The 27,767-nt window shown below is 39.7% G+C and overlaps 2 protein-coding genes across 7 annotated transcripts in view; one reads left to right on the top strand and one right to left on the bottom strand.

Moving 5' to 3' along the window:
* The window catches only part of FARP1 (FERM, ARH/RhoGEF and pleckstrin domain protein 1), a 356,780-nt gene that overhangs the window by 244,935 nt on the left and 84,078 nt on the right, over positions 1-27,767 (bottom strand). The window lies entirely within an intron of this gene.
* Positions 72-1,710, top strand: LOC143681492 (secretory carrier-associated membrane protein 3-like). The gene is given in 3 exon segments (XM_077158570.1): positions 72-212; positions 440-1,173; positions 1,175-1,710. Coding segments are annotated over 3 exon segments (1,032 nt in total). The 5' UTR covers positions 72-146; the 3' UTR covers positions 1,407-1,710.

The following is a 27,767-nucleotide window of genomic DNA, read 5'->3' as shown; positions in this document are numbered from 1 at the left end:
AGCCAGTCCGGGGTCGAGACACCCAATCCGAGTACAGAGGAGCGGGGCGGACCAAGCGGAGCGGAGGGAGCTCGCGGAGCAACCGCGGCGCACTGCCGCGGCAGGGGCGTGTAGGATTCGGTGCGGCCTCGGCCGCAGATGCAAATATGGCTCAGAGCAGAGATGACGGCAATCCGTTCGCCGAGCCCAACGAGCTTGATAACCCGTTTCAGGTCCGCCACGTGGGATTGACGGTGACTCCAGACCAGTGAACACCTTGAGGGGCGGGCCCTGTCCCTTCAAGGAACTAATACCGGCAGTGTGGGGTGATGGGTTTTGGGGCAAACAGCGTGGCCCCCTACGGTGCGATCCGTGTAGCCATAGACATTTTAGGAGACGTCTCTGGGAATCTCCCCAGGAGACACCAGGCACTAGCTGAGCCCCAGGTCTCTGCCCACAGGACCCGGCTGTGATCCAGCACCGACCCAGTCCACAATATGCCACTCTTGACGTCTACAACCCTTTTGAGACCCGGGAGCCACCACCAGCCTATGAGCCTCCTGCCCCTGCCCCATTGCCACCACCCTCGGCTCCACCTTTGCAGCCCTCACGGAAGCTCAGCCCCCCCGAACCCAAGAATTATGGCTCCTACAGCACCCAGGCTTCAGCTGCAGCCGCCACAGCTGAACTGCTAAAGAAGCAAGAGCTCAACCGGAAGGCAGAGGAGTTGGATCGGAGGGAGCAAGAGCTGCAGCATGCTGCCCTAGGAGGCACAGCTACTCGACAGAACAATTGGCCCCCGCTACCTTCTTTTTTCCCAGTCCAGCCCTGCTTTTTCCAGGACATCTCCATGGAGATCCCCCAAGAATTTCAGAAAACAGTATCTACCATGTACTACCTCTGGATGTGCAGCACCCTGGCTCTTCTCCTGAACTTCCTTGCCTGCCTGGCGAGCTTCTGTGTGGACACCAGTAATGGCTCAGGCTTTGGGCTTTCCATCCTCGGGGTCCTCCTTTTTACTCCCTGCTCCTTTGTCTGCTGGTACCGGCCCATGTACAAGGCTTTCCGGAGCGGCAGTTCATTCAATTTCTTCGTTTTCTTCTTCATTTTTTTTGTCCAGGATGTTCTTTTTGTGCTCCAGGCCATTGGCATCCCGGGTTGGGGGTTCAGTGGCTGGATCTCAGCTCTGGTAGTGCTACACGGCTGTAGCTCTGCTAATGCTGCTGGTCGCTCTGTTCTTCACTGGCATCTCTGTGCTGGGAATTGTGATGCTAAAGCGGATCCATTCCCTAAACCGCCGCACAGGTGCCAGCTTTCAAAAGGCCCAACAAGAATTTTCCGCTGGCGTCTTCTCCAACCCTGCAGTGCGAACCGCAGCAGCCAACGCGGCCGCTGGGGCTGCTGAAAATGCCTTCCGGGCCCCATGAATCCTGACTGGGACGTCCTGGCCCCGCCACGTGAGGGAGCCAACCTAGCCCCCCGTTCCCGGGGTTTCTTGGACTTGGAGAGGCATCACTACTAGATTATCCTCTTAAGTGTCCCAAGCCCATGGCCATGACTTCTGATCCTGACTCGGGGGTTCGGGGAGCCCTCTGTGACTCAGTCACTGCCCATCACCTGACCCCAGTCAGGCCACACTGCTGCCACCTCTCCCGCCACCCACCCAGCTTCCTTCTGCTGTGCCAAGGCTGTTGCTTCGGTTATTTAAATAAAAAGAAAGTGGAACTGGAACTCAAGGACCCCCCCCCCCAAAAAAAAAAAAGCCAGTCCGTCTCTGGTGTGATGCATTCCAGCAGCTAGCAGACTAGAGCAATGTCTCTGTAAATGTAATTCATATTATTCTTTGTGGGGGAAGGGCACAATTGGAAGATTCAACTACCCAGTGAGTCTCACCAAGTGAAAATTAGAGAATAGGACTGTTTGGTTTAGCTGAAAGATGGAATTAGTGTATACATGCAGCTTTGCCATTTCCAATTGGCAAAATGTTGACAAACAGAGGCACTGTCAAAGACCTGCTTTCTATAGACAATATTGCTGAGGTCTTCAAAACATATTTTTCCCCAGTGCAATCTTGTTCACACAAGCAGCATGTTTAGCATTTAGCAAATCCTTTACTACATAAGATAAGTGGATGCCCTGTTAGAATAAAAACCTGCAAATTAATAAAAACCAAAACAATGACTTTCACTGTTGGGAAATTTCTAAGAACAATATCAGCACATCACTTAATCTTTTAAAAATATGTTGGACAATAAGAAATTATAAAATTGTTATGCAACAACAATGGCTCCTCTGCAAATAAAATCATTACCCTCCCCCCTACAAGACACACTGTCCAGGGGTGTGAGTCTCCCTGGTAATGTGGGACATGACTCCTATGGATGAGCCTGGCCTGGGCAAAGTGGGGTTGACAATACCTTCCTGACCAAAAGGAGGAAAATAAATATAACAAAATAAGGTATCAGTGGCTAAGAGTTTAAACAGAGTTGAGAGGCTATTCTGGAGGCGATTCTCATGCAAACTTCAGCTAGATATTGCCAATTGCCACAGACTGCCAACCCCCAACCAACATCATTCCTGTTAACCCTAAAGAACATCTAGGGCCCCTGAGAGCCTACAAAAGTTGCACCACTAAGTTTACCTTTCAGAAACCTAAAACCTTCTAGGTCAGAAAAGTCCTGAAACCCAGAGGTGTCACTCTAACAACATCAACCAGTTCCATAGCCCCATCCCATATTCAACACCCCTTTCAAACATGAAAAATGTTAGAATGGGCATAAACCAAATATCCCTAAGGATACTGTGAGAAGGATCAAAGGAGAAGGAAGAGTTATAAGAGAAGTAAGGATTTAACAAATACATATGACTGCTGAATCACTATATTGGTATTTCTTTTACTTTCCAGTGTCTTGGAGCAGACAGAAGGAAAAAATCTGAAATTGTGGAATGGTAACCCATACCAAACTTTGACATCTGTTCTATAAACTACTTGTTAAAATGTACTTTGAAATTTATCGCATTTTTGTATATACATTGTAGTTCAAAATAATAAATTTTAAAAATTCACTGTTCTGAGGAAAGAAAATAATGGTTGCTAAGTTGAAAATTTTGTAAACATATAAACACATATATAATATAAATAAATGTGTGTATATATATATATATATATATATATATATATAAATACAAAATAACTATGTACCTTAATCAGATTTCCTCAAAACTTGAGCCAGCATAAAACCACTTGGGAACCAGCAGATTCCTGGACCCTACCTCTAGAGATTGAGTCTGTAAATTTAGGGTGGCGCCTGAGAATTTGCATTCTTTTTAACAAGCTCCCAGGTGACACTGAAGCTGTGGATACATGGACCAGAGTTTGAACATCATTGCCTATGTATGTTCGTATGTAGTCCACTCTCATGGGAGGTCCAAAGCCGGACTCATTTCAAAAAAGGAACACACAAATATAGAAAGAATATGGGTTTTGCACTTGAGCAGATTTGGGCGAGTTACCCAATTTTACAATGTGTGAAATGGTGATAATCCCCCTATCTTGGAAATTGTGTGAGAATGTGAGAGAATGCACGCTGTGACTTAGCACACCACCTGCCCAGCTTCAGGAAGCAGGAGCCTCAGCAGATGCAACTGCTGCTATCATCACCAAATCCAGTGGTGCCCTGAGCATACCCCATCACAGAGAGTGTAAAAACTCATACAGCAGCAAATGCCACCTCTTTAAAAAAAAACCTCAAGCCATTATAAAAGCATTCATTAGAGTAAAATAGAGAAAACCAAGAGAACCAAAGAATATGGAAGCTCTGAACATTAAATTGGACATTGACATTCCTAAAAATCAAAGTTGTAAGAAATTACCGCAAGAGATTTTGACACATAGTTCTGCCAGAAGTTTTCATATCTCCAAAAGCCAAACTTGGAGTTTTTGAAAAAAAATATGCTAATACTTTTAAGAAATAGATTTCTCGGTACGGCAACATAAAGAATGTTTTCTTCACTGTAATAGTCCAATGATCATATAAGATCTAAGAAAAAAAACCATGTATAATATTATCATAATTCACACCTTTTTATTATTTCCTTGCTGCTGCTGCTCCAAGTTATTCCAAAGAAATAAATGAGTCTCATTTTTAGCATACTTCAGACCAGACACTCTGAACTACATCCTGCCCCTGAGAACAACAATGATACCAGATATAATTTTAAAGTTATTTTATTAACTGCATTGCCTAATTGGTTAGGTGTGCTGGTTTGAATCTGTTGTGTACCCCAGAAAAGTCAAGTTCTTTAATCTTCATTCAATATTGCTGGGTGGGGCTCTTTGATTGTTTCCATGGAGATGTGACCCATCCAACTGTGGGTGGTAACTTTTTTTTTCTTTGATCATTCCTTTCTACATATATAATCAGTAACTCACAATATCATCACATAGTTGCATTTCATCATCATGATCATTTCTTGGAACATTTGCATCTATTCAGAAAAAGAAACAAAAAGAAAACAGAAAAAAATTCATACATACCATACCCCCACCCCTCCCCCTCATTGATCACCAGCATTTCACTCTAAATTTATTTTAACATTTGCTCCCCCTATTATTCATCTTTATTCCATATGTTTTACTCATCTGTTGATAAAGTAGATAAAAGAAGCATCAGACACAAGGTTTTCACAATCACACAGTCACATTGTGAAAGCTGTATCATTATACAATCATCTCTAAGAAACATGGCTACTGGAACACATCTTGTGGGTGGTAACTTTTGATCAGATGGTTTCTCCACCCAATTAAGGTGGGGTCGCTTACTGGAGCCCTTCAAAAGGGAACCATTTTGGAAAAAGCTTGAGAGCCAACGCAACCAGAGATCTTTGGAGATGGAGAAGGAAAACACCCCTGGGGGAGCTTCATGAACAAAGAGAGCCACCAGAACTGATAGAGCCACCAAAACGGACAGAGCCCCATGGAAGCCACTGAAGAAAAAGCTAGCACATCTCGCTACGTGCTTTCCCAGCTCAGAGAGAAACCATGAATGTCATCAGTCTCTTGTACCAAGGTATCTTTTCCCGGATGCCTTAGATTGGACATTTTTATAGTCCTGCTTTAATTTGGACATTTTCATGACCTCAGAACTGTAAACTAACAATCTAATGAATTCCCCTTTTTAAAAGCCTTTCCTTTCTGGTATATCACATTCCAGCAGCTCACAAACTAGAACAAAAGGTAAGGAAACTGTTGAAGCCTGAAACAACATGAAAGAGGGAGTTCAAACAGTTACCCAGAGCACCAATTGTCCCTAGAAGAACTGGGTCAGGACTATGGATTGTGCTCATGGACAATCATGTATTAGTATACAAGCTGCTGGAATGCATATACAAGAACTGGAATAGCTTTTTAAAAGGGGAATTTAATAACTTACAGGTTTACAGTTCTAAGCCTATAAAAATGTCCAAACTAAGGCATCCATGAAAAGATACCTTAATTCAAGGAAGGCTGATGGGTCAGGAACACATCTGTCGACTGGGTAGTCATGTGGCTGGAATCTGCTGATCCCTTGCTCCTGGGCTCCATTGCTCTCAGCCTCTGTTCCTGTCGGGGTTCCTCACTTTGCTTCTCCAGGGCTGGCTTTCATCTCTTGGCTTCCCTTGGCTCTCTCTAGATTCTGGCTTGCTTAACATGTCACGGTGACATCTGCTGGGCTCCAAGCCATCTTCAAACATTCGTGTCTCTGTTCTCCATTTTGTTGACATCTGTGTCAGCTCTGCTCTGAAGTTTCTGTTAGCTCTTATCTATGTCGGCTCTGAACTCACTCCAAAATGTTTCCTCTTTTAAAGGATTCCAGTAAACCAATCAAGACGAACCTGGAATGGGTAGAGTCACATCTCCATCTAATCAAAAGGTCATGGCCACAATTAGGAGCGCCACATCTCCCTGGAGATAATCTAATCAAGTTTCCAGCCTACAGTGTTGAATCAAGATTAAAAGAAAGGCTTTCCCCACAAGATTGACTTAGGATTAAAGCATGGCTTTCCTGATTACATAATACTTTCAAACCAGCACAAATCACAAAGTCTTCAAACTAGCTAGGCCTCAACTACGTCACTGCCCAATAGTTCTAAGGACTTAAAGGAGTGCAAAAAGGGAGAGGAAGAAAGAACACATGGGAGCAAACCTCACCATTATCCTCAGACATGAAGGTCAGGTCCAGAAATTGTTCTGAGCTCAGAGATGTCTGCTATGCCCTCATAGCATGTTCATCTCAACAGTGGAAAAGAACATCTTTAAGTTCCTCTTAGTTACCACACTGGCGTGTCATGAATGCCATACAGCAAAATTAATTAAGGACTGCAAAGCACTAAACACGCCACATTTAAAGTTTCTCTGTATCATCCCAGCACTACCTAGGGTAAAGTTAGTAGTTTTCAGCAGTTAACCAGACAGTGCCCTGAGTTTGTGTGGATGGGTCCCTCCTTCACCCAGCACAGATCATGCTGGCTACTCTGGAAGCTCTGTAGACAAAGAGATGACACAACTCTCCTGATATTAGGCCTGTTTTTCTCTGTGGTCATCTAAAAACATGGACCATCAAAGTGGACATGATGCCTTCAGAGACTTGACACTCCCAACAACCCTCCTCCCCATTTTGAGCCTTGAAATACACTGTGTGTGAAATTACTCTTGGACCCTGAGTTTCAGGCGCTGCAGTCTCGAAGGTAAGGCAAATAATGAAATCACGAACTGAGGGGAGCTTTCTTTCAATGACTTCAATGGTTACAGAAGGTAAAAAAGTATTCTACACCAGGAAGAAATAAAAAAAAGAAGAAAGGTTAAAGAAAAACAACTTTAGAATAAATTCAGGAGAAAGACATTTCTTGGAGATATGCTCAGCTCATAAAAAGAGCAACAAGATGGAGAAGGACAGGGTACGTCCTGCAAAAACTCTCAAGGGAAAAAGTAAGTAAAGACAGACTCCTCAGAATGGTTGCAAGCACATCTGGAAGGCCTTATTTGGTGTCCGTTACCTTGTATTGGGGATTTCTACTCCAGACCTATTAGACAGAGGAAGTGCTGCTGTCTTAAAAAGGTACAGGAGTAAGGGAACAGGAGATAAGTAAGGTGTGGGTGGTCAGAACCTGAAATCCTAGGTGAGCACCAGTAGCTTAGTTGTTGAAAACAACTTGGAGCATGATGCTTTCCAATTATGCAGAAAGGAGCCAAAGACTTCGAAAACACTGAAAACCAGAGAGATAAAATCAGAATTAGAGCTCTTACTTCCTTTCTCTCTCAAACCAAGAAGCCTGCACATGTTCTGACTTCTTTCCTTCCCCATTCCTCACTTAAGTAATATTCCTTTAGATGCCTACACAGTTTCATTAATCATGGGTAAATAAAAATACAGCTGCTCGTTATTTTGAAGGAATAATGCCAAGTAATTAGGGCTTGCATTTTTTTTTAATATGGCAGAAAGTCACTTTTGTTAGAATATTTTCATTATTCTAGGAATTACTATGCTAAAATAACTAGTTTTTTTAATTTATTTCATTTATTAAATGTACTAACATACATTCTTACTATATGATCATTCCATTCTACATATATAATCAGTAATTCACAATATCATCACATAGTTGTATATTCATCATAATCATTTCTTAGAACATTCATACAATTCAGAAAAATAAATAAAAAGAAAACAGAAAAAAATCATACATACCATACTCCTTACCCTGCCCTTTCACTGATCACTAGAACTTCAATCTACTAAATTTATTTTAACATTTGTTACCCCTATTATTTATTTATTTTTAATCTATATGTTTTATTTATCTGTCCATAAAGCAGATAAAAGCATCAGACACAAGGTTTTCACAATCACACAGTCACATTGCGAAAGCTTTTATCATTATACAATCATCTTCAAGAAACATGGCTACTGGAACACAGCTCTACATTTTCAGGCAGTTCCCTCCAGACTCTCTGTTGCACCTTAACTAAAAAGGTGGTATCTATTTAATGTGTAAAATAACATCTAGGATAGCCTGTCAACTCTGTTTGGAATCTCTCAGACATTGACACTTTATCTAAAATAACTAGTTTTACTGGATATGTTATTCTGTTCATCTTACTCCAGCCCTTCCTGGCTTCTCCCCTAAGAAGCCCTCCACAAAGCAAGACAAGAGTAAATGTCGGATTTTCGTGGAAATAGATGGATATAGATATCGTTTTCTTTCTTTTCCTTTAATCAGAATCCCAGTTTGGAACTATGTTAGAACAGAGCCACACAGGTCATAAGGACAGACAGAATTGAAGGTCAGGCCAGATTTGTGTCATAATTGGTATGTCTTTATAATAATAAAGGTCTTGGGTGAAGACCTCAGGTCAGTTAGATGAACTAAAAGCTCCGGTCTACTGTAACAGGAAATACACAGATAAATTCAGTGAGGTATCCAGGATAGTTCCTGAGTGGGCAGGAGGTTAGGCAGGAAACATTACTTCTTAAAGTCAGAAAAGGCTTTAATCCTCAAATCCACCATCTACTTGATGGGTCCAAGCTCTAGCTGTAATTTTTCCAGTTACTGATGGGACTTCAAGAATTACAGGGATGATGGCATTAACTTCAGTTATCCCCCACAGTCCGAAGCATATACTCAGTGAACTGTTCTATTGACATTAAAATTGGTGCTTATGAACATTTATAACATGGAGAAAAAATTTTGGTATAAACTGATCAGACTGCATCAATGCATCCTGGCTAAAAACCAGCCTGAGTTGTAGGCATGGAAACAGTCAAATTCAGTTGAAGAAGGTATCTCTCTAGCTGGAAAAGCAAATTTAAAATATAAATAAAAAGGTAAATACTATTCATCTTTTTCCTTATGATCTCAGAGTTTCCTATGTAACCCAAAGGCTATATAAGTATTTTGCTGAATGCTTTCCTGATGTTTTACTTACTTGCTACATTTAGAGCTAAAGCTCTAATCCATCTAGCTGCTGGAATGCAATATACCAGAAACGGAATGGCTTTTAAAAAGGGGAATTTAATGAGTTGCTAGTTTACAGTTCTAAGGCTGAGAAAATGTCCCAATTAAAACAAGTCTAAAGAAATGTCCAATCAAAGGCATCTAGGGAAAGATACCTTGGTTCAAGAAGGCTGATGAAGTTCAGGGTTTCTCTCTCAAGTGAGAAGGCACATGGCGAACACAGTCAGGGCTTCTCTTTCAGCTGGAAGGGCACATGGTGACCACGGCGTGATCTGCTAGCTTTCTCTCCTGGCTTCCTATTTCATGAAGCTCCCCGGGAGGCGTTTTCCTTCTTCATCTCCAAAGGTCGCTGGCTGGTAGACTCTCTGCTTTGTAGTGTTGCTCTTTCTGAATCTCTCTGAATCTCCAAAATGTTTCCTCTTTTATAGGACTTCAGAAACTAATCAAGACCCACTCAAATGGGGGGAGACATGTCATCCCCTAAGCCAGTTTAACAACCATTCTTAACTAAATCACATCAACCAGGGAGATGATCTCATTACAGTTTCAAACATACAGTATTGAATAGAGATTATTCTACGTTTATGAACTGGGATTTATATTAAAACATGGCTTTCTTAGGGGGCATATATCCTTTCAAACCAGCACAGGTAAATACTATTCATCTTTTTCCTTATGATCTCAGAGTTTCCTATGTAACCCAAAGGCTATATAAGTATTTTGCTGAATGCTTTCCTGATGTTTTACTTACTTGCTACATTTAGAGCTAAAGCTCTAATCCATCTGAAAGTTTTTCCTGTATCAGGTATAAGATGGAAAAGCTAAATTTTTCCCTTCAGATGGATAACTAAGTATTCCAGCACCATTTATTAAATAAATCATTCTTTTTCCACCAGGTTTAAAGTTCTACTATATAATTTTCTATATTTACTTGGACTCTTGATTCTACTTCTGTGCCAGTATTGTACTGTTTTAATTACAGTGGTTCTAAAATTCTAACACCTGAAAGAACAAGCCCTATTTTACATATTTCAAAAATGTCTTGATGATTCTCAGACACCTATTTTCCCCAAATAAACTGAAAGTCATTTTGTCTTGTTCCCTATCCCATCCCCCAAATATGCCACTAGTGTTCTGATTAGAAAAGCATTAATGTGTAATTTAATTTGGGAAGAACTAATATTCTATGATAGTCTTCTCACGCAGGGATATGGTGGGTCAGGCCACCATTCAGATTTCATTTTACTTTTTATTTTTTTGCTTGGGCAGGCACCGTCAGATTTTAAGTCCTTCTGTAAAGTTTTAGATTTACCTTCTTATCAGACATGTACCCTCCTAGTTAGATTTATTTCTAAATATTTTATAGTTTGGGTCACAATTTGAACTTTCCTTTATTTCTTAGTAGTTATTCTAAGAATGAAAAAAATGGGCTATTGATGTCAACAGAATTCGACATAATTTAACTTAGTCACTTTCCAAATTTTTGCAATTCCAAAAGTGTTTAAAAGATTCTCTTCAGTGTTCTAGGTATATGGATAATAACCTCTAGAACAAAAATAAATTCTTCTCTTTTGTTCCAATATTTTCCATTTCTTACTGCATAAATTAAAACCTTCAAAATAATACTGAATCACAGTGGGAAAACATGTATTTGAGCCAAACTAATGGGAATGGCTTTGGCATTTCACCATTTAATTGAACGTCTGTTGCTGAATTAAGACAAGCTTCATATTGAGGTAATTTACATCTATCTTATTTTACTCAGATTTAAAAACAGCTATTAAATATAACATTAAGGCTTTTAAAAACATGCAATGATGTGTTTTCTTTAAATCACATTATCTTGAAAAATTCCCTAATGTTGAACCATCCTTACATTCATGTTATAAGCCTTACTTGTTTATGCTTTTATTTAAATACACCCCTAAATTTAATTAACTAATATTTTGTTTATAATAGCTACCACATTCATTGTTAAAACTGACCTATGGTTTTCTTTTATGTATTATCTTTGTTAGGTCTCATGATTATATCATATATTTTTAATAATATAGTCCTTATCTGTCTCTGAAGACTGGCTGTAAAATAATCTGGGCCTGGGGTTTAACAGAGGCATAATGCTATGTTCATCCAAGAACATATGAAATGAAAGGATCAGTTCATTAGAATTTATATACCAGGCTATTTGTACTAGTAACAATATAATGGCACAAAAACCTGCTAATGTCTTAAATGTTGATTAATAGTAAAGTAACTGAATAAATTATGATTTATTCAAACAAGGAATTATTATGTAGCTATTAAAAAGAATGAGTTAAATTGATATCTATTACCCTGGAAGGTAGTTTATAATATATTGTTTATGAAAAAAAACCACATACATGGGTATGTATATTTATGTGAATATAGAGAAAGATGTTAAGCTAAACTCTTTAGAGTGTTTCACATAGGATGGAGTGAGGGACTGCGTGAGGAGCGAAGCAATTATCTCTGAAGGAAAAAAATTTTCAAAGATTATAGGTAGAGGTGGGAAGGGGAAAGCATGACATAAAAGTATACCAAATTGTTATATTGATTATGTCCGTATGATGGAACCATGGGTGGTTTCTTTCTCCTGTTATACTGTATTTTCCATTTTTCTATAATGGAACTATTGCTTCCCTTACAATTGAGGTTAAAATTGAGGACAGTGGAAGGAAGCTTTTTTTTTTTTCTTTTTAAGTGTCTGGGGTAGTTAACTGAGAATTTTCTGTGCCTAAGCCTCACTGAAGATGTGAAGTAGGGAAAGCTTAAATCTGTGTTTGCAATTGTTTGCCCTCTAGGGACTTGCTCTTTGTTCTAGTGCCAGGGGCTCAACTGAGAGCTGGAGGCTGCCTTCCCTGAGAGCTTCTAGCTTTTTCTATGCTCTGAGAATATAATTCGCTATACCTTCCTTTATGAGTTCAAGACCAGCCTCCAATAGGTCTCATCTGCCTTAAACAATATCCAAGGAAGTCCAGATCTTTTTGTTGAACTGAAATTCTCGAACTCCACACCTAAGAGCAGGGATTGAGGATGAAGGTGAGGTGAAAAGAAATCACTATACATTCAGATTATTTAAAGACATCAGCAAGCAGAGAGTTGGACCCTTTAAGACCCTGCACATGGTGTAAAATCTCAAGACTCTGCCAAAAGGTGATACAAGCTAAGTAAACCTTGATAGAAGAAAATGAAAGTTTAGTAAATTAACAACTTGGTTGCAAATTTCAACCTTTTCCTGATAGGGAAAGAAACCTCAAAGTCAGCGTAGACACATTTATACACATCAAGAGAAGATGTGGGATGATATTTTCCTCCAACTTTTCAATTTTTGACTTGAAAAGGAAATAAAAGAGACGAGTCAATGGAGAATGAACAGTCTGAACCTTCCTGAAAAAAGCAGGGCATTCTACTTGAGAGGAAAACCCAAGTAATTTCTGAGATCTATGCAATGAAGATATTGAATTAATTCAGTTAATTCAGACCCATGAAAAGTCAGAAACCTGTATCATTCTTTCAATCACTACTATTATTTCTAAGGAATACTATTCCTTAACAATATTGCATATATGTACACATATACACACCCATATATATATATATATATATATATATATATATATATATATATATTTGTATGAATAGTATTAGTCCTTAATAACATTTCTAAGGAATTTCAAACTCCCTAATTAATTGAGAATAAATCCTCAAGGTTTTTGTTTTTCACCCTGAGAATTCAAATTTCTTTGATGTATCAAACCTACATTATATGTAAATATGTAAATACATATATACATATATATACATACATACACTAGAGAGAGAGAGAGAGAGAGTATATAATCTGTATTATGTCTGATACAATAACATTTCAATGCAACTGCCTCCTCTTGGTTCCCTGTGAAGAGACTTCTCAGAACCCTCCAGCCTCTCTCCCCAGTCCTCACATATTACTTTCCTGGAAATTATCTCTGATGAATTTAATTGTACCCCAAAAAAGATACGTTCAAGTCCTAACCCTAGGAACCCTAGGTCCCATGAATGTGAATTCACTCATAAGTAGAATTTTCAAAGATATTATTAGTTAAAATGAGGCCAAACTGGTTCAGGGTGAGCCCTAATCCAGTGTGGCTGGTGTCCTTATAAGGAAAGAAAATTTGGACACAAAAAGAGACAGAAAGAGACAGAGAGACAAAAAGTCATGTGACAGAGGCAGAGATTGCATTAACTGCCACAAGCCAAGGATGAGAAGAGACGTGGAATGAATTCTCTTTAAGAGGAAACACAGCCCTGCTTTGAGACTCGACTTCAGACTTCCAGTGTCTAGGCTGATGAGATAATACATTTCTGCTGTTTAAGCCAACTAGTCCATGGTACTTTGCTACAGCAACCCCTCCAAACAACGTTAGGTTGCTTTTGAGAGGGAAGAGGATGTTATTTGCTAATAACACCCATTCTTATAGCTAAATACCAACCTTTATTTTGACAACAAACTCTACACAACAGAAAAATGGGCTGAATGAGTTGCTTCTTGGTGCTCTCAACCTAACCACTGGACCTGACTATTAAATCCAAGCCAGGACTGCTCACTTAGAGCCTCAAAACTTGTAGGCACCAAGTCGAGGGAGACATACTCTCCTTCAAACAGAGGCCCTCAACCTCTGAGGTTCCTAAATGACAGCAAGCATAACAAAAGGTCTTCTTCTTAAGGTCCACCCTTCTAATCTGAAGTCACCTTGAAAACAGAAGGAAATTCTGAGCTCACCTGATCTTCTGTAGACAGGAAAACTATTACAGTTTTTTTTTGGGAAAATCAGACAATACTATTAAAAATATCCTTTGCACCAAATACAATATTTCAAGTACTGCATTCTGAGTTAAAAAGTGATTTATAGGTATATAATCTATAAATGTCTTTTTAATAAGACACATTAATGCCAATTTTTGAAATCTACTCTCACAGCAAAAATATCTGACAAAAATGTTTTTGCACAAACCTTTGCAGTTCTCTTCCAAAACACAATAAATGAAATCTGAAGATACTGCATCCAAATCGTGGTTTTCAACAGGGAAGAGCTAAATGGCAAAGTGAGACTGATTGAAGGGAAAATAACAGGCCTCTAAGGATTCATCAGTTAAGAAAAAAACGGAGTGAAAGGCAATTTTTAAGAGAACGTTTTATTCTCGACAAGAAAAAAATATATATACTCCAGTCCCTTTATCAATTGTAAGGCCCTGATAGAAACAGATTATAAAACGTTATCTCTAAATGAGGAAACCTATGTGTTGTCCTATAAAATGCTTTGCTGCTTGTTTTCCTTCCTTGACTGCTAATAAACTTGTCCAGGATTTTTTCTGCTGTTGCCTCTTACCTTCGCTGGCCCCATAGCTTAAGAATTTATAATGTGTCCTCTATCCAAACATCAACTTGGCTCAAGAAGTATTGGGGGTTATCTATGCTCCCCGAATGGTCAAAGGCCATTTCATGTTATAGTGCTAAGCCATTCTCTAATAAACACAAGGCTTAGTGACAAGCTAGGGCAATTTCTCTGGACACTTTCTCAGTCCTTATATTCTTCCTCTTTGTCAAGGCTTCCACCATCCCATCAATAACAGTATGCTTCCCAAGGAAGACAGAATGAGGAATCCCTGATAATGTACAACATGGCCTGATTTGATAAAAAGATACTTAAGAGACAACCAGGGTAGCTGCCTGTTCACAGTAATGCACACTCACTCTATTTGGCTAAGGTGAGATGTCTAATAATCTTTCAACAAGTTCCCCTCTTTGCTTACATCAGCCAGAATCTTTTTTTTTTCTGTTGTTTACGGCCAAAAGACTTTAATCAGGAAAATATATTTAAAAAAAAAAAAAAACCTAAGGATATACCCTAAAATATATATATATATCTTTTTTTTTGGTTGGATGTTGAAGGCTTTTTTCCTTCACATTTTCATGCGTTTTCGCAATTTTCTAAAATGAAGACAGATTGCCTTAGGGGTAAGTATTAATGGGCTAAAATGGTTTTAGTGCTAATTTCTTTCAAAGACGAAATGTTTTTCTGATTCTCATTAAACCCCATAATCTGTTCAAAGGTGCCAGAATCTCTTATGCTCAAAGTTATTTTTTTTTCAATAATGCCCATATCTTTTTTTTTTTTCTTTTTTTGGTCAGGGGATCTGAAGAGACATGTTCAGTTCTCTAACACAGATAATAGGCAATGACTCATTTATTTCATGACCTCAAAACTATATTATGGTCCTAAAACTCCTGGACACAACCAGTGACCATGATGGAGGCTGCTAAAAGAAAGGTCATTATAAGTACAACTTGGATTTTAAACAATACTTTCCTTCCAAATACTTCTTAAAACACTCATATATTAAAATGATATATTCAGTCTGCCTTTTCTATCAAGTTTTTAACCAGTAATAGACAAAGCAACCGAGGTAAATGAGACCAGCGTTGCAGAAATTCCTCTTCCGCTTCGCAGCATACACTGAGCTGTGACCCTGATCCTCAAAGATACACGCTTTTCTGACATGATGCTTCATATACTGTCACTACAATTAATACTATTTTACATTGTCAGAGAGCTCAAGTTGTGAATAAAATATCAATAGAAAGCATCCCATAATGTGTACATGTTACACTTCTGGAACACAAATTTTAAATTTCTCACAGAAAAACTTGGCTGCAGGTTTCCAAATGCTACAACACAGTAGTACACATATTTGTTTCATCTGCACTGTCAAATGAATCTTTGTAAAGGAGGGTAAAATGTGAGCAGAAGGGTAAAGAATAGAAAATTTATTAGTTGCAGGAAATTAATTAGAGCATGTATAAATGGTATGTCTTGGCAGCTCTCTGCTTAGACTATCATACATCATTTGAAAACAATATTTAAGCAGGATCTGCATACCAAGTACAGCAGGAGATGCCTCTTGGCTGGCTTGCTCAAAGATAAGTTTGAAGCAAATATCAAAAGACTGTTTCTTTATAAGAATCCTATTCAATTGGTCAGCTGACACAGAAATTGTTGCTAGAAAATAAAACCGCCTAACCCCTTTAATAATTTCAATAACATTTTGAAATTTTGCCTTTGCAAAATGTTTTCAAACATAAAATAGCCTAAAACTAAGAAAGTGGAAAAATTAAGTGACTTGCTGAATATCCCAAAAGGGGATCAATGAACAAAGGTCTATTAACTACTCACTCCTGGTATATGCAGGAAACACACTTAGCATGTATAGAGGTCACAAAGAACCTAGTTCCAGCCTTAAAGGAATTTAACATCTCTTAGGGAGACAAGATCCATAAAATGATAAACAAAGAACATATAAACATGAGCTAAAGGCCAAGTGATGCAATGGTACTGGTGCAACAAATTTTATCTTCAGTGTTTTCAAGCATCTTCAGCTATAGAACTTGGGTCACAATACTTATGACCCAGTACTTCATTTTATTGAACAAATTATTTTCCTTATCCAAGTCTACTTACCCCCACTCAAATCAGTTCTGCTTCCCCCAACATCTAACAAGAGCCTGAAATACTGTCAGGGTTCAACTGAAGTTCTAGGAAATGAAGGAAAGAAAGATCTGGACTATTTTTTCCAACAGTTAAAATCAGTTGTGACTACTTTAACTAATTTCCAAACTCACATTTCTCCTACTATAACTCTGTGAAGATTTAAAAAACCCTGGGATAATTCATATTTGCCAGAACAGACCGAATGATGTTAGAAATGCAACAGGATGCTTTTTTGGGGGTGGGGGGGTGGGGTGACAGGAACTAAACAATGACTTCTCAGCTAGCACCTTCCCTTCAGTGGTTAGTGAAAAATGCTGGGGGAGGGGTATTGATGGAAGAAAAATGCCTCAGAACCAACTTACTTCTATAGCCCTTAATTGATACAGCCAAGACCTATCATCTAATAGATCTGTCCATACTTTAGATCTAACTTCAATTATGCATACGAGTGACTGAAGAGACCTCCTGGATAGAGGTCTCTTCCACTTACTGGGAAAATGTCCTATTTCTACCTTGTGCGTCCAAAGGAGCTAGAGCAGAAGACTGTTAATTTTTACAGCGAATGGCCCAACCATTTTTTCAAATGTTACATAAAGAAGCAAAACAATGGAAGTTGCTATATTACAACAAATGCAAAATGGACATTAAGTGATAGAGTAGCTCTGGAAATGGATTACACAACTGAAGCATTAACTGGATTCCACAGCACATGTTGCTGACAGGGACTTAGAAACATCATCTATTGCCTTAGGGATTCACGTGGGTTCTAGGCACAGGTAAAAATAATTTTTAAAAAAAGTATTAGTTTTATGACTTCCAGCTAGCACCTTTTAGACTATCAAACAAAGATCAAGAACAAAACCAAACCCCAGTGGCCCCATGGTCAAGCGTTTTATAGGAACCAGACAGGAGGGCAAAAATAAGTTTGGAAGATAAGCCATGCTACTCTTATCCACCTAAATTCTCACTCTAAAAGGGCCCAGAACGGCAGAATGCCTAAAGGCTGCTGTCAGTGCCTTGGTTTCTATTTAAAGGTTTTTTTGAAGAAAATGAGAACTTTATTTTCTAAGATGGCCATGCACCTTTCAGAGGCTTCCAAAGAGAAGCAAAGCAGCAGAGAAGACTAACAAAAAATTGCAACATAGAGAAGGGAAAAAAAAAGAAGAAAATCTATCTTTTCCATTAGGGGTTCAGAAAGTTCAAAGTTAGCAAATGCTAATGCTTTGCTTGGAATTAATGTTCTCCTCTTTACATGTGAATTATGGGGTGGGAGCTTAATAAATCATCACTGCTCTCATCAGTGTGCTGGCACTAACCCAGGCACCTCAATCATGTGGTTGACAAACAGGAACTACGATCACGACTATAAAATCTACCTGGATGCAATGAGCTGTTAAAATACAACTGAAACCAAGTTAATATAAGGAAAAGAATAATTGTCAGCACTGTATTACGAAGCTAGACATACCGTTTAAAAACTCTAATAAAAAATGGCATCTTGGTATTTACAAAATAATTACATCGGGCTAAGGGATGATAAGACGGCTAACTAAAATTTAAGGTTTGTTTTAACTCGTATGTTCAAGATATGCTTCAACCACTACATAAACCTGGTTTTCGTCTTCATCATTTGGATTGTACTGATAAAATCACCTACAAATTTAATAAAAGCACATCTACAAATCACAGGATTTCTACGTGAATAAAATATATTTTTGTTGATGCTTGCTCTGGGAAGCAATATCCTGGAGGAGGTGAAATCAAGACGGAGAGGTCAGTAGGGACAGTGCAAAGCTGGACGCTTCTTCCAAGATGGTGGAGACAAAGGAAAGACAGAGAAAGGCAAACAAGCATGAGGCTTCAGAGGTATGAGGTTGAGAGAGACCATCTTGTGGTCTTAGTTTTGTCTCTGAGGCCATCTCCTACGAGAGGTGTCTTGGTCATCCCTTAACTGCCCAGACACTAAAGGGGGCAAGCAATCAAGAAGAGAGAGGGGCTGGGATATTTATCGCTCACCCCTCATCCAGCTCCCTCTCAGCAATGCTGCAGTCCTGGCAGAGGCCACAGCCCCTGTCAGGTGGTCCCTCCTGTCCAGCAGCAGGTCTGACCAAGTTTGGGAAGACCGTTCCCTCCTCTGGGCCCTTGAGGACTAAGGATAGTAACTGCTTCCCGCTATTGCCTCATGATCCCATACTGATTTCCTGAAACCTTCCTGTCTGCACTAACGTGAGAAGCCCTGTCAATAAATTATTTTCAGGTAGAACCTTTGGAGCTTTATTTCCTGTCACGGACCTGGCTGACAGGGATGCAGAATTAAGAGCTCTGACCTGAGGGAATTGGTGAAAATCTACAATAGGCGCTGTGAGAAACAACAGGAAAGCAGGGGCCAAGGGGGCTTTTTCACGGTAGGTGGGAAGTTCTAAGAACCCAGGTGAGATCAGAGTTCATCCATTTACCATGGCAACCACTTCTGTGGTAGTACAGTCCTTTCCAACAGCCCTAACTACTTGGGTGTAGCAGCACAGAACAAAGGAGCTGTAACCACTGCCAGAACCATGGTAAGGGCAGGGAGGACTCTGAGGTGCTGGCATCAAGTGGAGATCCAAAATGATAAAACGCTGTGATTCAAAACAGAGAGAATAGGCAATGAATCAGTGAGGGTTGGGTGCCTGGGGGATGAGGTCAAGGGAGCGGAGGTCATACCAGCTTGCAGGGTGGGTATAAGGAGAGTAACAAAATGAAGAGACAGAGCAGACACGGTTCAGAAAATCTACTCAATGTCAGTGTTGAAAAAATATCACAAAAGTCAGTGGGGTGGGCTTTCATAAAAGTGTTACCAAATATGCATTATTGTATGTCTTTCACATCCAACTACCTCTACTAATTGAGAGGATTATTCACAAATAGTTCTCCTATCTTCTTTCTGCTGTTCCTAAATTAAGTGGCACATACTCAGAGTAGGAAACAGGAATGCTTTAAATTATGTATCACCTAGACTGTTGCATAGAACAAGTTTTTAACTGTATTTTTTTCCCCTAAAAATAAAGAAGTTTTCTATAAAAATTTCAGTGAGAGGAAAGACTGAAATGTTTTTAACATAAAGGGTATGTGTTAAGGGAAAGCCTTCCTAAGGCTCAGAGTGAAATATATGTTCTTTTTGAGTTGTTTTCTTCCATTCTTACAATGTTAAATATACTTTTATCCATGACAAAAGTATTTTTATGATACCCTAACAAGTCAACAAATGCTCTTATGGTCTCACTTTCAAAAGCTTAGATATTCAGTCTAATTGAGCATTTGAATTCTGTTTGTTGACAGAAATACATACTGACAAGTGACCACTCAAAGATTAAGTAGCAAAAATAATTTATATTTTCTGTCATTACATCAAAATTAAATGATGAGCTAACAAAAGGAATAACCCCTATTCCTTTCCATTGCTTTTACATGGAGTCGTCTGAAGATGAGGGATTTAAATGCTCTCCCAGCTAGGTCTTTATCGAAGTGTGGCAAATTGACCAGTTACTGTTGGAGTGATGAGTAAATCAAAATTAAAAGAGTAAATAAAATTTTCATAATTAAAACTGAAATTGAGCAATCAACCTTCATTTGTCACTTCCATTTATCCAGCTTATTCAATTTGTATAATCACCAGGAATCTTGGAGGTTAATTTACAAAAGCACAGATTTCTCTTTGTGATTAGAGATAAGACAATGCCTTTATTAGCAACATTAGCAATGCCACTTGCAGGGCGGCTAACGAAAAACATTATTTCAGGAGCGCAGTTTCATCAAAAGGCTAGGGCCAGTTGATTTCCTATTTCTCTGTGACAGGCCTCGAGCCACCTGGGTTGTAAACCTCAGGGCGTCTCACCGTTCTCCTGCTTGCTGGGTGCATCACCTCTTTGAAAGCATATATCTGTCAGCATCCTGATGCTCTCTCTGTGACACTCAGGTTTGGGCCTTCATCAGTTACTGCCGTGTGTACACTGGCCTTCCTTCTCCTGCAGACTCCCCATTCAATCCATCCTCTACACTGAAAGCACCTGTCACTGGCACCTGCCACAGGTACTAGCATGACTGACATGTTGTATAGGATAATACTTCTATTATAATGCTTCTTCTGGCCCTGAGTGGGTAAAAGCATAGGCTTAAGTCTAAGATAGACTTGGGTTGGGACTGTGGCTTCTTTTTCCCTGAAGTATGACCTATGGCATGTCACACAGTCTCTAAGCCTCTAATTCATCATCTGAAACTGGGGTTATTCACACCTGGTTCACAGGTGCACAAGTTAAGAATAAATGAAATAATGACTATACAGTCTGGGCACAGTGTCTGCCACACAGCAAGGGAGCTTTAAAAGGATAGTTATCATTTTTATTTTTTATTATTTGTTTTTTCTTATCACCAGAAGTACTTGCCTTACATGGAAGGAACTGTCTGCAAGCATCTGTTAAATTCATACCATGTTTCTGAGATCACATCAACTAAAATCAGAATCACAGAATTCTGTTACGGGTATCTAGGTCAGCTTCCTGATTTTATAAATGAAGAAACAGAAATCTACAAGGTGATTTCTCAAAGCCATTTCAGTATTCAAAACTTTCAGGATTGCTCTTTTACATAATCATTTACCTTCAGAAGAAAAAAAAAATTTACATCGATTAAATCATTCCATTTCTTTCTTATGAGTTAAAACCATTATATCCATTTCAAATGTTCAAAGGAAGGGAAGAAAATAAGCAAATCATTAAAAATGGAAGATAACTTAAAAACTCGATCAGATTTGTATTTGCAATAGGTTTTTATATTTACCTTCAAACACAGGAGGATCTAACCAGCTGAGAGTTTCCTTCAAATAAAGTCACAGAGCTGCTGCTGGGAAGACCTGCTCCAGAGGGTGGGTGGCTAATACCCATCCCCAAATCTTATGCCTAGACTGTCCTAGGGGGAAACAAGCTTCTCCTAGGGAAGCCCTGCCTCGAGCAAAGTGGTGAAGCCTTTGGGCTGTCTAAGTAAGTAGAGGAGATTAAGAAATCAGCAAAGGTAACATTTTTAAGCTGAAAAACACCTCCCACAATTTTAAAGTTGACCAAACTAAAGCTCAGTGAAGCTACAGATATCTCAAAACAAAGCGGGGAGGAGGGGGTATGTCCAAAAAAATCTCAGAAATTGAGATTTCACTGCAATTTGTCTAAGTGGCACTTCCTTCTTTTGGCTCTTCAGAAAGCCATCTGGAACACATCTCTATTTTAGGTAATGATTTACCATCCAAAGAGAGCTTAAGTCTAATGTGAGACTACACAGAAAGCCAGAGGAAAGAGAGGAGGTTATCTACCTTACACAAGCATGCTTTTTATTTTAAAAGTGCGTTCTCACACTTTCCTTTTTCCATCTGACCTACACAACGGTTCTTCAATGGATGCAGCGTTTGAATTCTGTTAAAGAACAGTAGTGAAACTAAAGCTTATAACGAAAGGAAATGGTAAGGCTAACTTTCATATGAACCTAATATGTGCCCCGTACTCTGCAAGGTGTGTTTGTACAGAAGATATTTCATTTTGGCTTTGCCACAACCCCATGGAGTAGGTATTCACCATATTTACAGATGAGAATGCAGACTGGAATGATTATCAACTCCTCTAAAGCCCCAGGACTCTAAGTGATGAAGCTGAGATTCAGGGAGCTGTGTTTCCTGCTTAAATCACTCTGTTTCTTCTAATTAAGAAAATGTATTATCTTCATGTGAAAGGGAAAAAAGAGAAGCTTCTCAAATGTCCTACTTTTTTTTTTCAGACTTCACTCCTTTTAATGTCAGACAAGGACATTCTCGATTATAGCTTATTCTTTTTATTTATTAGGTTCTACTGAGTAATTCATTTTTCCAGGGAGAAAATAACAAACAGCTGTTAGATTCACTGCACTCATTTCAGAGAACTTGACTTTGATCACAAGCATCTAAGCTAAAGTTGAAAGGGGCACACAAAAGTATTTTGGGCCAAAATTTAAGTTCTCTTCTTTGTTTCTAAAGGGCTATAAAGAAAGGTTAACTGTATTTACCCAAAATGATTTATTTTAAACCATTTGCAATGTATTAAAATAGTCCTTAGATTTAAGAAAACCAGATCCAGACAGCCCAATTTATCATTCGAGTTAAATAAAACACAAAAATGACTACACGAAGCAAAGTGAATTCAAACGCTGTTTCAGAAACTTTGCTAATAAAGGAGTCAAAAGCAACACTGATAAAGAGAAAGAAAAGTTGAGTTATTTTTAAAAAGCTGAGTGAACATGTGAAATTTCCTCCACTCATTCTGGTTCAAATTGCAGCTGCTGCTGAGGCAGCAAAAGTAGGCCCCAGGCACACATGCTCGCTGTCTGGTTTTAAATGGTCAATTAAGTTTTACTTAGGTCTGTCCTCCACCATCACCTCTTCTGTGTGAGGCATTTCATGAAAAAGAAGAGAATCAAGTAGCCTTGGAATTCACATAGTTTACTTCTATCATCACTATAATCAGATCAACTTGAGAAAACCACCCCTCTGCCAGACACTGTTAATTCCAATGGGGGGGTGGCGGTACAAGCAGAGGGCTTGTCAGTAAGGAAAATATATTCAATATATTCTTCCCCAGTTCCTTTATTTAAATATGTATTCCATTTCTGGGGGGGGGGGGGCGGGGGATTTCAGCTGCTTACCAAAATGGGTACATTCAATAAGATGGCTGAAATAGAAATAAAAAGGGAAACAAAATTCACTGAAATTAAAACCATGAAAGAGAGAGAAGGCAAATGTGCTTTCACGAAGATAGTTTAGATGAGTGAGCACAAGCCCAATTTGAAGCTGTCAGCTGCTGCATCTCCTGTCGAATATTTGAGATGCGATGCACAAAAAGTAAATATGGAGCTTTTTTAAAAGGACAAACTTCGGCTACTTCCCTTTTTCTGAAATCAAACTCATAAAGACAACTTTAAAATGGTGCAACACTTTAAGACCTTTCACTGAACCACAGAGCATCTGGAAGAACAAGTCCTCAATTGATGTCAAGCCCAAGTTTCAGGGATAATTAAAGAAATTAAATCACTGTTTCATTTAAAATGGTAATAAAATAAAATAAACATTTAATCATTTAAGCGCTGGCTGCACTGGACTTCTAATTATGTCTTAGAGACAACACTGGCAATTCCTTCCCCCACCCCTATACTCCCACCCCCTCAAAAAACATACATGATCTCTTGTTATGACATGAAACCAGTCGCTTTAAAAAATTTTAGATGTCCTTCCATTTTTTTTTTTTTACATGGGCAGGCACCGGTAATCGAACCCGGGTCCTCGGGCATGGCAGGCAAGCACTCTTACCTGCTGAGCCACCGTGGCCCGCCCTGTCCTTCCATTTTCAAAAAACTGGTTAATTTTCTCCTTGTGCTATGTTATAGTGCTAGAAAATATTTTATTTCTCAAAGTCTTCTTTCTTCCATTTTCAAGTGGCATGTAGTTCAGGCCTATTTAGTGCAGTGAGATTTACATAAGTGACCCCCATAACACACACAAATTAAACCATGTACTTCCTGGTGGCCAGTGAGCAGCATACAGGTATAATTCACAGCATACTTATTACGCCCCCGGCATATATTTTTCTTTAGCACATATTAGGTAACTACAGTGCCTGATAAGACAGGTGTTGGAGGCTGTTGTGTTGTGTTTTGTTTTGTTTGTTAAGATTAAAAATCCCTGTCCTCAAAGAGTTCACCTTCTGTGTGAGGATTTAGCAAATGGGGTCATGAAACCTTAAACAACTCATCAGTAAGGATGTGGGCATAGGATTCCAACTTCCAAAAAGAAAGGGGGGGGGAGCGAGGAGCATGTAATGTCATCTGTGTCAACCCCCTCATTTTGCAGATAAGAAAACTGGTCTCAGTGATGTAAAGGGACTAATTAGTGAGAGAGGCAAGATTAGAGACCATGGTTAAAAGTCTAATTCCGGGGTAAAATAAGTGCTGTAAGTGCTGAGAGAAAGACCACCTCCAGCAAGAGTGCCCCAGGAGAGGCAGAATTAAGCCTGGCCTGGAAGGCTGGATTTTGTCTGATAAATCAGAGATGCTGGTGGGAGTCGAGGAGTGAGCGGGGGTGAGAGACAATCACCACCACCAGAGTTCGCATTCAACCTGCAGAAGGCCACAGAGATGTATGTAAGCAAATACAGAGACCTTTCAGGCTTGAGATGCTATAGAGAAATAAAATACCGGCATGACAGGCCGAGGGCTGCAGCGAAGATTAACTACCGGAGTTGCTCAAGCCCCTCAGCAGGATACAGTAGAGCTTCACTGAATGCTCACTGCCTTCCCATGTCCTCCCCCCACTAACTAAGAAATCCTTACTTGATCCTTATGCATTTGGGAGCTCTAAAAGTTTCGGAGTAAAGCAATGACAGGATGTACACACAAGGACATTATGATGATTACTTTTCAGGATGACTCTCACTGATTCTTCTTGCCTGTCACGGCCAGCTCTGGGCCTCTGTGCTCTGCCACTTGCCCCCCTGCCTGCAACAGGCCACTTCTGCCAACTCTTCAACAGAGACTAGGTGTTTTCTTCTAACCCGAGAACATCTCCCCGAACTGTTTTTGACCGAAGCTGCTCAAAATAAGCAAAAAAAAAAAAAAAAAAAGATTACATTTTATTCCTCTGCTTTTCTCGGCAACTCCTACCATGGCACTGCTAATGAAAAGACGTAAACCGAATAAACAATCGGAGAAAAAAACCATCTGCTTCATCCTACGAACGTCAGTAGGAATGGTGTGTGTTTACCCGTGGGGTCATGTGGCCGGAACACATAGAACCTTCTCGGGGACCTTTCCAGCACTGGCCCTAGCAGAAGCGGATGTGTTATTAACTCTTTCAGATCATCTGGAGTCACTGCATCTTATCATCTCTGGTTCAAAGAGAACATTGCAATATGTGCACAAACCACCTGGTGAGACTTATTTACACAGCATTCCCCCCATAAAGATGATAAAACACCATAAAAGAATTTACTATCAATCATGCTTTAGAACTTTCTACTCTGCAGAGGAAAAGCCTAAAAAGATTTGTCCAAGTTTATGGGCCAAGGCAATGGCTAAGGGGGTTGGGCACCAGCTACAGAATGGAAAATACTGTTGCCCTCACTGCCAAGGCCTTTTGAAAGGTTAAATGCTTAAAAAATTAAAAAAAAAAAATTCAAAAGGCTATAAATAAGGATGAGAGACAACCACACAGAGTTTGGTTTCCCTATTTGTGCCAGGAAGTGTTCAGGGAATTTGCATTTTAAATGACTAGTTTGCTTGAATCCATACATTACAACAAAAATAATAAGAAAGACCTAGGAAATCCAATCCCTAGGGGAAAGACAGTTCACAGAAGGACGTTCCCAAAGGAACACTGCAGTGGCTGCTGGCTGCCCGCCCTGCTCATCTGCGTGGCAAATGCGAGTGAGCAATGAGGATTCATTCACTGATGGCGTCCAACCAAAGGAGGGAGTGTTGCGTGGGCGAGGAGGCCACGGCCGGGGTTAGACACTCAGCCTTGCTGGATTAACGGCAAAAAGTTTTGGACCAAGATTTTATAGCCGTTATGGACAGCTGAGGCTCTTGCAACGCTGTGGTCACTCTTCCCCCAGCCCTAGCGTGCTGGCTGAGCCACCCTGGGCAGCCCCAATGACTTCCAGCTGTGTGATAGCCAGGCCATTTCTGTTCTTAAACAGCACAAGGTAACAACTGTGAATCTACTCCATCAGTAAAAATGCTGACATCTGGCTTTCCACAGCCAGTGACAGAAAACATCTGTTGCCCATTGAGTGAGAAGGAACATTCTGACCACAAAAAAGAAAGAATGGATAGATGAGGCATGTGAAAAACAATAAGGACATTGTTTAATTTGCTAATTAAAAGTATTTTAGCACTCAGCAAGCAATTACTGAGCACCTACTGCATGTCAAACATTGGGCAAGGTGCTGGGGATAGACAGGTAAGACATGGTCCCTGCCCCAAGAAGCCTACTAATCATAGGCACAGATTATGCTCTTAGTGTGTGCCAAAAATTGTTCCAAACACTTTAATTGTATCAATCCTTTTCATTCTCATAATAGTAAGAGGTAGGGTTTCTTTCTAGTCTCATTGTTCAAATGAGAGAACTGAGGTTCAGAGGGGTTACGTAACTTTCTGAGGTCAGGCAGTCGGGGGGACTGGAATTCGAACTCAGGCCATGTGGTTCCACCCTAAACACGTGTATGAACAAAGGCTCAGCAAGGAGGCAAGACAAAGCCCCAGCCACTACCAGAGGGAGTCAGTAGCCAGGGAAACCTTAAAGGGTACCTGTGAGTTTATCAGGGGTTTGAGAAGAGTTCCTTTCAGACAGAAGAGCTATAAATGCAGAGAACTGGCATCAGAAATCATTGAGTAAAGTAATTTTTTTTTACATGGGCAGGCACCGAGAATTGAACCCAGGTCTCCGGCATGGCAAGTGAGAACTCTGCCACTGAGTCATCATTGCTGGCCCTAAGTAGAATAACGTTAAAAGACAAAAATGCAGCCCTATTACTACTTCTGAGGCAGGGAGTTCCTACAGTTCCTAGGTAATTAGTGCCAGGAACAGAGTCTTAACATTCTCTGGTTTAGGGAAACTGAAGACCCTCAGGTGATACAACATGGTACAGGGCTCTGTGGAGTTCCTGTACACAACGTAGAAGCACTGGATGATTCCACAGTCCAAACCACATAGGGAAATGCCATCTACTAGAATGAGTTGTTAGAGACTTTAGCTCACAAGTCCTTAACAGTACCCAACAGGAAATACTGAAACTAAATACCTCACTAAACCAGTCCGACAAGGAAGAGAAATGGGGAAGGGGGGGCACATGTTCCCAAAGGCCTAATTATAACTGGATGGCAGGTGTTCTCCTCAATGTATTTTACAATTCCAGCAGATTAGCAATGGCTTTGTTTATCAGAAGGCGAAGACTTTCCCATGGCCTTGAAAGATACAAATTCCACAACAAGAAAATCAGAAAGATACAAAGGTTGCCTGCAATGTGCAGTAAACTGGCAGTTCTCAAAATAGCTATAACGAAGTTTAACTTTCCCAGAGAGTCTTAATGTTAATTCACACTCTCTGCGCAATGTTCTTTGGAAGAAATATAATTTACTGAATCATAGCACATAAATGATTGAATGATGGGTTACAAATATTAATGCCAATTATTCAACTTC

This window comes from Tamandua tetradactyla, chromosome 4, assembly GCF_023851605.1.
Source record: "Tamandua tetradactyla isolate mTamTet1 chromosome 4, mTamTet1.pri, whole genome shotgun sequence".
Classification (NCBI taxonomy): domain Eukaryota; kingdom Metazoa; phylum Chordata; class Mammalia; order Pilosa; family Myrmecophagidae; genus Tamandua; species Tamandua tetradactyla.
Note: the sequence above shows the minus strand (reverse complement) of the source record. Positions and strands in the feature narration are given on the sequence as shown.